The 10,169-nt window shown below is 43.9% G+C and overlaps 1 protein-coding gene across 1 annotated transcript; it reads right to left on the bottom strand.

Moving 5' to 3' along the window:
* Positions 1-773: 773 nt before the first annotated feature.
* Positions 774-7,117, bottom strand: LOC104547190 (UDP-glucuronosyltransferase 1-1-like). The gene is made up of 5 exons (XM_010192775.1): positions 6,266-7,117; positions 4,255-4,386; positions 3,902-3,989; positions 2,883-3,102; positions 774-1,385 (listed from the first exon to the last, which is right to left on the bottom strand). Exons 1-5 carry the CDS (start codon positions 7,115-7,117, stop codon positions 1,088-1,090), a joined length of 1,590 nt encoding a protein of 529 aa, XP_010191077.1. The 3' UTR covers positions 774-1,087.
* Positions 7,118-10,169: the final 3,052 nt, after the last annotated feature.

The following is a 10,169-nucleotide window of genomic DNA, read 5'->3' as shown; positions in this document are numbered from 1 at the left end:
TCACTGAGGTATCAGCTTTTTCAAACAGCGATAGAAAATAACAGCACCAGGTGCTTACCCAGACTCCTGTGCAAAGGAGGGCTTCCTTGACGTATCGGGATGCCCCAGCCTGTTTTGAGCCCTAAATATTAACTTATGTTTAAGGTATTTTCTGACTTTTTCTATACCTGATAGTAGGGCCTATGGCAGCAAATGCTGAGTCACCAAGTAGAGAGAGTCATGCTGAGAAATGGCTTTTGTGCATTGAGGTGGCTTTCACACCGTGGTGCACTGAATCCTTCCCTTCTCCAGCTCTGTCTCCATGACAGACAAGCATCCGGCCCCATATTTAAAAAACACAAGAGCCATTATCGTTAGTATTGGGGATTTATTTATAGGGCTAGGATTTGGGTCATTACCTGGACATCACTTACAAAGAGTAAATCAGTAGGGTCTTTTATGAACGTTGCTTACAGTGGTCCCATCACCTAACAGGTAAGCTCCAGATACAGCGCTCTGCCTGATGGGGAAACTTGATAAAACACCAGTGGCTTTATAACCACTTCCCTGCCGAAACCTTGACTTCAGGGTATAGTAAACATACACAAAACCCATATAAGACGTGCATCTAGCCTGGCTTACGTGACATGTTGTCAGTGCATGACACTTGGCTCTTCTATAATAACAGCTTTACAAAGATTTCAAAGTGCTTGATAAAGCTGATGGTCTGGCACTAATGCAAATGGGTCTCCTAAAGCCCTTGAAGCAAAGTCTTATGAAATCCCTATGTATCTCCATTGCATATAGAGGTTTAAAAATAAACATCATCATGAGTCCTCTGTACACCAAGACATAGCAGCCAGGAGCCTTGGACTTCACACTATTATCTTCCCAAATGACTGAAGCACTCCTGTACAAATTATTTTAACAACTGATTCTTAATTAATGCAAAAATTTTATCAGTGCAACAACCTGTCCCATGATGCTAGTTAAAAGGAATGCTATTATCTTGACTGAAAGTCAGCAATTATTTTAGTGAAATTTGAGATGTTTTCTGATCCTTCTGCTCTGGAGTGGAGACCTGATCTCCCACCACTGCTTTCATCTGCTAGTGTGACTTTGATTTGGTTGGCTTTCTTGTTCTTCCCTTCTTACAGCAGCACCTGCGGCAGCAGAACAGGCAGCACTTCAGAGAGATGAAGAGGGAGAAGAGGACCACAGCAAGGAGGAAGGCAATGACATCCAGGGAGTGGTACTGGAACCAGTTCAGGTCGTGAGCAGCAGGTCGCAGGTGTGGGGCCCCTTTGTGTTTCATTACAAACTCCACCCAGTGCACAGCCAGGTCCAGGGGGTGGATGGGTCTGTCGAGGTGAAGGTCGGAGAGACGCTTGACGTTCTCTTTGTACCTGCCAAGAAAAGACGTTGGGTGTTTTCAATGACTTGTGCTTCTGAGACTGAGACCCCAGAAAAAAGGGGTGCAGTGCCAGTTGTCTGATGGCCCACTGGGGGCTTCTCTGGTGGTGTTTCCCCTACCCCACCCCATGAGAAGGATAATGGCAAATTTATGGTCCCAGAAAAGTGCTGTTTTAAATGACAAACAAAGGAGAAAAGGTATGAGTAAAAAGTAGAAAAGCTTAGTTTGAACTGTCAGCAAAATCTCTGGGGTTGAAGGCATTTGGATGGAAATGTGAAACTGGGTGTAGAAAAGCTGTCCAGCTGAAGAACAAGATGCATTAGTAGCATTACTGCTGTAAGAATGACGGTTAGGAAACTGGCAATAAAGTGCTGTTTTTCAGAAATGTGATGGGCACCTTGGGCACGTTGAATGCAAGCCTACGATACCTACTGTGGTTCCCTCTCCCACCTCTGTACCCACACGTGTTACTCCTGCTCTGTGCTGGAACTGCCCAGCCTTGCTGGGCCAGGCAGCGGCTGACTGTGCTCATACGGCTCCTTATGAGCACTGGTGGGTGGCAAAGACTGAGCAAATGGGTCTGTAAGATAAATGAGTGATAATAGCTATGTTTAGTAAATCCTGGAAGGCAATGCTTCCTGATGCAGTACAGCCTCTGGACTACACTGAGGCACTGCCACTTGTCTCCTTCCTCCTTCTGCTGTGCAGACAGCATCTGTGGGAAAACCTCATGCAAAGAACATCAGCCAGTTCAATTGAGCCTTTCAACCTTTTTGGGCTCCCCAGTGACCCATGTCACCACTGATTTGGAGAACAAAAGTAGTTTGCCACACCTCCCTTCACCAACTGCCTTTTCTAAGGGCATTATTTCAAAGCCCACTACATCACTTCCTGGCAGATTTGTCTTTAAGCAGGTGACACATCTTTTGTCAACTTGGTTCCTTCCACTGCAATTATACCCCATCTTCTCTGATACCTGCATCCTCTCATATCAGCCAGTTCTTGTCACAGAATCACAGAATCCCAGAACATTAGGGATTGGAAGGGACCTCAAAAGCTCATCCAGTCCAATCCCCCTGCCGGAGCAGGAACACCCAGATGAGGTTGCACAGGAAGGCGTCCAGGCGGGTTTTGAATGTCTCCAGAGAAGGAGACTCCACAACCTCTCTGGGCAGCCTGGGCCAGTGCTCTGTCACCCTCACTGAGAAGAAGTTTCTTCTCAAATTGAAGTGGAACTTCCTGTGTTCCAGTTTGTGTCCGTTACCCCTTGTCTTATCATTGTTTGTCAACTAATGATTATAATCCCAGGCAGTGAGAAGGATGGTGCTGTTACAGGGACAAGGTTAACGCAGGGCAAGCATCATCTTCTCAGTGATGTAACTGATATAAGAAGGCATATAAAAAGAGATTAGTATTCTGTTAAGCTGGAAGCTAGAGTGCTGGCGTTACACAACAGTAGAAGGAGAAGGGCTGTGCTTCTATTACTGACTTTTTCTCACTAATGACAGCTTTCAGGGCAGTGGATATGTCCTTCGAAGTCATTTCAAGTATATTCAGCGTCAGTCCTGCTCCCCGTGACTCTACTCGCTTGGCGTTGTCCATCTGGTCTCCAAATAACGGCATTAGTACCATTGGCACTGCATTGCATATGCCCTCATAAACACCATGTGAGCCTCCATGGGTAATAAAGGCACGAGTCTTAGGGTGAGCTGTGGAGGAAAGAAAGACTTGCTTAGCTATTTGATTTGTTAAGTCACAGTAAAACATCCCTGGGGAAAAACTTGCACAAAATTGGTACTAGTAGGTATAAATCAAGAACTTTGGGCTGTCATGTGCATCATTTCTTATGGACAGATTTAGGGCTGCAGAGAACAGGACATTACAGGGGTCTGAATGAACCTTGGCTTGTAGCACAGTCTTGGTTTGGGTAATCTCTGGAAGGCTTTATAATCCTCCAAAGCTTCTCAGATTTTAGGATGAAATCAGAGCCAAGTGAGGTTAAAGAAAATGTTACTGTTGCTTGCTTTTTTACCGTGTCTTACATTTGCTGGTTTTGCAGATCTCCCAGAGCCGAGCCCTGTTGTCTAACCAACAAATGCACTCTTGGCAATAGTGCATACAATTTTACTTGAAAAGCCTGATGACCTGTCTGGAAATGCTCACTCAGAGACCTTACATTTCCTTTTCAGTTTAGGAGACAAAAACATGCCAAAACCCTATGACTGGGCATTGAAACTGGCTAACCAGAGATAAAGACCCCCACTTTGACAGTAACGATAGTCAAGTGTTGGAATACCTTTCCAAACAATGTCATTTTATAATTCTGCATTTTTGAAGCTGCACCAAATAAGCTTCTAAAAGATAAGCACTGGTTCAAACAGCTGTAAAGAAGTCCTGTGACCCACCACGATACAGGGAGTCAGCACAGATAATGCTAACAGAGCCTTACAACAGCATTACTGGATTAAAAGAAACACACTGGTACTGCTCAAGATATATCAGACCCACCTAGAAGATCATTCTGTGGCAGCCATTTCATGAGCTTTACATTCTTTGGCAGGTTGGGGGGCACCTCTCCTGTGTATCGCCACAAAACCTTGCAAGAGAATGAAACAAGATGTCAGTTCTCAGCAGCCATCCACTTGCTGCTCCTCAGTGGGTTTGAAAAGCACAGCTGAAAACATCTGTGGTGCGTAAAGCCCATTTTGTCGTGCAGGGCAACTGGGGTGATAGTTTCTTCTGGCATGGGGGAGCAGGAGAAAGAAGGGAGGACCAAGCACACTGAAAGCTGAAGGCAATCACAGACTGTGTTGAAAACAGTGCTGACTTGCTGTGCTGGAAGGGGGAGAGGGAAACGATACCGTTTGAGGGACTGATCCCAAGGCATCTGCAATTTCTCTGGCTTTCGTCATAGGAATCTCAGAGACCATGGAGCCCAGCGAGAAGACAACAATGCCATGTTCTCCAGAGGCATTCACAATAGCTTCAAATTCCTGTCAACACAAAGCACATCCTTAGTCAAAGTCTCTTGCACGTCATACGCTGTAATTTCTGTCACGTTTCCAGAAAACCATCTGGAAAGGCAATAAAATGCACAGTTGACAATTAAATTATGACCAGGAAAAATCAGTTATCTATCTAAAAATGAGTGCCAGGTAAAATAAATAGGCACAACTGGATGAACAAAGTTATGGAGGTGTGTGAGTGTTTGCACAATTGAAGCCCAAAATGAGACTGAGTATGGACACAAGAAAAAAATTACTTTAAAATGTCATGTAGCAAAGCTTGCCTCAAAGGCATCAGTTTCTGTGCAACAAAAAAGATGCTGCATCAATTAAGGGGATCAACTCATCATCATACTTTTCCTGGCAACCAATCCCCAGGTGAATACTTTGTGGTTTATTTTCACGTTTATTGCAAGTCAGATGCTCTGGATTTAGAGTAGATGCTCTTCTTTTCAGAACATGCAGCTGCACGAGAGAATTAACATTTTGAAAAGTGTCCTGACAGCAGATAGCTCTAACTTCCAATATCTGGATTTATTTGGACGACTTTGCAGAAAATTTTGATCCACTGCCGGTTTTTTTAATCTGTTTTGTTTGTTCGATTTAAATAAAAGAAGGACAAGGAGATCCATTGCTTGAATCCAAGAACAAAAGGATTCCAATGAAGCATAAAAACAGTCGAAGGCTGGAGCAAAAATCCTGTGCCATAGAAAAACATTTGGTAAAGCCAGAGGAAGGAAAGACAAAACTGGAAGGAATTGTTGCAGGTATCAGAGTTAAATGAGAGGAATAAAATGAACTAAATGTTCCCACAAATCTGGCAATTGAAACGTTATCTCTAGGGTCTGAGGGGATAACCGAGACTGACCCTCTTAGTCTGTGCTCCGTTACGTATTTTCGTGGCTGACCAGAGTGCTGTGGCCCTTTGCGTGAGACTGGATCCCAACAGAAGGAGCCATCAAAGGTTTGCTGATAGCTGCACCCTGAAAAGCAGACCTGATGCTCTCTTGATTTGTTTCCTGCAGTTTCTGACACAGTGGAACTGATACAGCTGTTTCAGGGTGTATTCAGCCCTTTATATTTTCTGTGGGACCAGTGACATCAGTTTTACTCTGTTCTTTAAATGTTTTCATGTGCCAAGGTCCAACTTTCTTCTTAGAAGTACCACTACTGTTAGGAAACTCTCTGCAGCCCTGCTTTGGGAATAGGTGAGTTATTTTACTAAAGTCTTTTTAACCAGCATCTACCTGTATTGGTGGGTGCTACACACGATCTTTATGAAATACCTGCTCTGGACTCTCACTGAAAAATAAGAAAGGGCACTAAGGGTTTGGAGGATTTCTAAGTGGAAAGTGGCAGATATCCCATATTTGGGAAGTTTGGTATAGTTCAAGCACAATATTGCAGTCCAGACCTGGGACAGAGTATTTTACATGAAAGAAGATCTCTTGCTGGTCCACTGGGGGTAGTGTTGGTCTTGGGATTTTGTTCAGGTCTGTTACCGTCTCTGAAATTCATGTAGAAATGGTTCTCTGCTTGAGCATGATTTGGTCTGCTGCATTACCCTAGCTAGCACCAAGCCTTGCAAACAGGTATGCAAAACAAAATTACTGGAAATAGGCAGCCAGAAAATACTGGGGGGAAAGCTGGAAAAGCCCAGCTTTTCGTGCATGTTTGTCTGGGAATCCGGAGGTCTCCCACAGAATAACTGACTCCTCATTGGCACAAGGGATGCAGAGATGCAAAGTGCTTTCCTAGCCACTTCCACCTCACTCTTTATCCTATTATGTTACTGCCGGGAGCTCCATCTGATGGTGACAGCAAGCAGTGCAGTCATAGGTAAACTAGGGGAAAAAAGGTAACTAACCTGTGATAACGTGTTTTGCTGAGCACAGCTTATGCCTCCAATCAAGACCATATTAGGCATTAGGGGCCTGGGGTACTCAAACACAAAGTCGTATTTCATGAGCCAAACAGACGCGTGGCTGAGAAGCTCAAGCAGGGTTGCCTCTTGTTGGAGGAACTCTTTGATCAAACCATCATACAGGGAATAAAGAAAACTGCAAATCAGGGAACTGCTCAGGCTAGCTATGAGATTGCCTGCACGCTGGACGAATGTCATGCGGTCCGTGTAGCGAGTGAAGAACCTAGGAACGTAAGAAGGAGGATTTGGGCAGAAGGTAGCGTGGACGTCTAGGCTGCACGGCAGTCCCCGTACAAGGTACACAGAAGGTAGGGAGAGATGTTCGGCCACTATCTGTCCACATGGAAAAAAAGGATCCATAAAGACAGCATCAAATTGGCTTTCCTCAAGGTATTCGATCAGCTCTTTGTTAGACAGAAGACGTTTGCAGGAATCAAAGAACATGGTTATAATATTTGTCATTCTTGAGAATTTTTCCAAGAAGGGTTGAGGTGTGAAACTTCTGTGCCCCATCTTTTTAAATTCTTCCTCCACATATTCCTTGGTGTAAGGCACAGAATATGTTTTCATGGTATAATGCGCTGATGAATCTATCCGCAAATTTATCTCTGGCGCAACCACCACAATTTCGTGTCCTCTCTGTCTGAGCCGCTCCACAACCGGGCGCATGCTGAGCCAGTGGCTGCCATCAATAGGTACAACCAAAAGCTTTCCACCTTCAGAAAAGGTCCACAGGAGCAAGGAAAACACCACCCAGGAGGCAAGAGAATTAAATCCTGGAGTTGAAGAAGCCATTTTCCTTGTGCTGCCAGCAAAGTTTCAAACAGCTGCAAAACTACTGCACAGGACAAGGAACAAATTGTGGGGTACTTTGCACTTTAATCTTAACTAAGGTGTTTAATTTTTAACAGACTGTATGTCTGTGGGCAGAAATGAGGGTAATTTTAAACCGTGGGTAAAGCTTGGGTTTGTAATCTGTGCACAGGGAAGGCTCTAAATAACTGGGCACTGCAAGGTAAAGTTCAATGTTTGAATTAAAACCAGAAGATTCAAATGCTCGAGGGAGAAGCACCAAGCAATTGGCAGCGCGTCGCACTGAAAGGCTCAAGAGAGTTATGAATGGGAGAACACCTGCCCAGGCAATCACTATCTTATTAACATCCAGTTAATGATGAACTCCCTGCCTGGAGTCTGCTCAGCTGATTAGACACAAAACACAGAACAGAAGTCTGCCCTTTGGATTACCTCGTGCTCTCAGAGTGTAAACAAGAAGCAATGGTCAACAGAGATTTGATATACAGTGGGTTGATAAGGTTTATCTTCAGATTTGTTTCTATACTGTATCAGTTATCAGAGTGAAAGCCCTCAGTCTACAGCAGTGAATGTGATGCAAGCTTGGCAATAACTTCTGCCGTTGGAACATCACCACAGTCTGAAAAACAGAATGAATAACTGGCATCTGTGGTATTTGCACAGCCTACTAGGGAGATTTAAACAAGCTAGAGAGTGAGGGTAGATAGTTACAGTCCTGAAGGCTTGCTGCTTCTTACACAAATTCAAAGGCAAAAGAGCTCCCTCTGCCATCTTTGATTGCATACCCCTGTTTTTGGGGTATTCATTCGCATTATCAATCTCTATTGCACACTGTAAGTGCCTGGGTATATACACAGAATTACTTTCACATTGCCATTTTTTGTCCCATCAAGTCTCCTGCAATTAATCAGTATTCCAAAACTGTTAGGGATATTAAGTCATACAACCTATAATTATTTTGTCATTTATCTAGATACAGCACAAGTGCCGTGATTGTCTAATGTGACGGTGTTATGCTTACAACAAGCTAAGCTGCCCCTCGGCAGCTACATTGCTTGGACAACTTCACCTAAGCTTTTCCAGACAGAAACCCTTCAGCTGCTTGCGGTGCAACAAACCTAAGGTCTTGTGATCATCTGTCAGAGCCTGAGATTTCTACTTCCAAATCATGCCATCCCAGCACTCAATCTAGAGGAAGCACTTTAAAAAGCAGATTTTAAATAATTGCTAATAACTGTTATCGTACCCTCCATATAAACAATGACAAACCTTTGATAATGGCTGCTTCTGCTCACAGTTGATGCCTCCGATATAGACCATATTTGGCATTATTGGGCGCGGATACTCAAAAACAAAGTCATATCTCATCAGCCAAATAGATGCTTTGCTGAACAGTTCCAGTACTGTTACTTCTCTGTGAAGAAACTCAGAAGCTAAGTTCTCGTATTTTATATAAAACAGATAGCAAAGCAAGTGCTCTGAAATCCCAACCAGGAGGTTCTTCACACGCTCTGTAAATGTCATATGATCTGAAGTGGACATGAAAGACTTCGGCACGTAAGAAAAAGGACTGGGACACTGGGTGGCTTTGTAGTCTAAGGTACATGGAAGCCCACGCATGAAGTACACTGAAGGGAGAGAGAGATGCTCAGCAAGAATTGGTCCACAGGGCAACACAGGATCCATCAGAATGGCATCAAATTTGCTGTCATGAAGGTACTTCATTAGTTCTTCATCATATAAGAGATGTCGACAAGTAGAAGAGAACATGGTGGTCACTTCTGATATATTGCTGAGTAAAACTGAAAATTTTTCTAGAAAGGGAGAGTTATCAAAACTGTGTTCACCGATGTGTTTGTAGTATCTATCCAAATATTCCTGTGTGTAAGGCACAGAGTATGTTTTGATGGTGAAAGACTGTGAGCTTTTCATGAGCAAAGAGGCTTCAGGAATCACCGCAACGACTTCGTGCCCCCTCTCCCAGAGTTTCTCCAGAACCACACGCATGCTCAGCCAGTGACTTCCATCCTGAGGCACGACCAAGAGCTTTCCACCTTCCGTCAAACTCCAGAAAGAAGAAAAAAGAAGCAGCCCAGTGTATATCTGGTACCTACGCATAACTGTCATGGGGCTGTCAGCCGGAACAGAAATGAACTGTGCCTTCTTACTTCTTCCAAGCAGCACATGAAAGCAAAAAACAGTTGTACCTCTACCTAACTTGATGGTCTTTAATCTCTACTTCTATAAAATGTTTGCTAAGACAGGTTGCTGGAGTTCAAAGATCAGGTTTATCAAGGTTTTTGATTAGGAAAGGTAGCAGTTGTTTGTAGAGGGATTTTTCTGGGTCAGGGTTGTTTTAAGGGAGTCACTGTGCATTTGACTGTCCTGTGCCAGAATCAAGACAGGAATCAACTTACATGGCCACTGAGCTTGTCCAGAGAGCTTATAAGAAAAGTGCTGCACTATTGACATGGCAGACCTAAACTTCCAACTTCCTCTCTTACACCTTTGCTCAGAAAGGTGCCTGGAGTTCACACACAATGTTCTGCGTGGTAAGCAGGAGCCAGCACACCAAGCAGCGGTGTCACCAAAGTTTGGGTAACATATTAACCAAACATCTTTTAATATAAACAATGGTGCAGCAGAATGTGCAGTTCTTGCTCAAGAAGGGCCATAAGAGTTTGTAGGTGAATGGCTCAAGGTCTTTTTGAAAGCAATGATGCAGCAGAATAAGTGCCTGCTTAACAGTGTCATAAGAGTTCATAGGTGAGAGGCTATGGGCCAAACAGTTTTGAAAGTTCTCAATAATAGCTACTTTTCAAAAGAAGCTGCTACGGCTTAGCTGTGGTACGAGCCAATGGGAAGTCCACACTTGTGTCCTGTGCTTACCAGAAGAAGGCAAGAAGAGAGTTTTTGAGCTGCTTCTACATGTGTTATGATAAGATTTTTAAGGTGAAAAAACCACCAACCACCATGTTGGAAGTCCTGTGCTCTACAATAGTGTTCCCAGGGCTCAGTTTTGGGGCTAGTTCTG

The sequence above is a fragment of the Mesitornis unicolor genome, unplaced genomic scaffold, assembly GCF_000695765.1.
Source record: "Mesitornis unicolor isolate BGI_N332 unplaced genomic scaffold, ASM69576v1 scaffold7329, whole genome shotgun sequence".
Taxonomy (NCBI): Eukaryota; Metazoa; Chordata; class Aves; order Mesitornithiformes; family Mesitornithidae; genus Mesitornis; species Mesitornis unicolor.
Note: the sequence above shows the minus strand (reverse complement) of the source record. Positions and strands in the feature narration are given on the sequence as shown.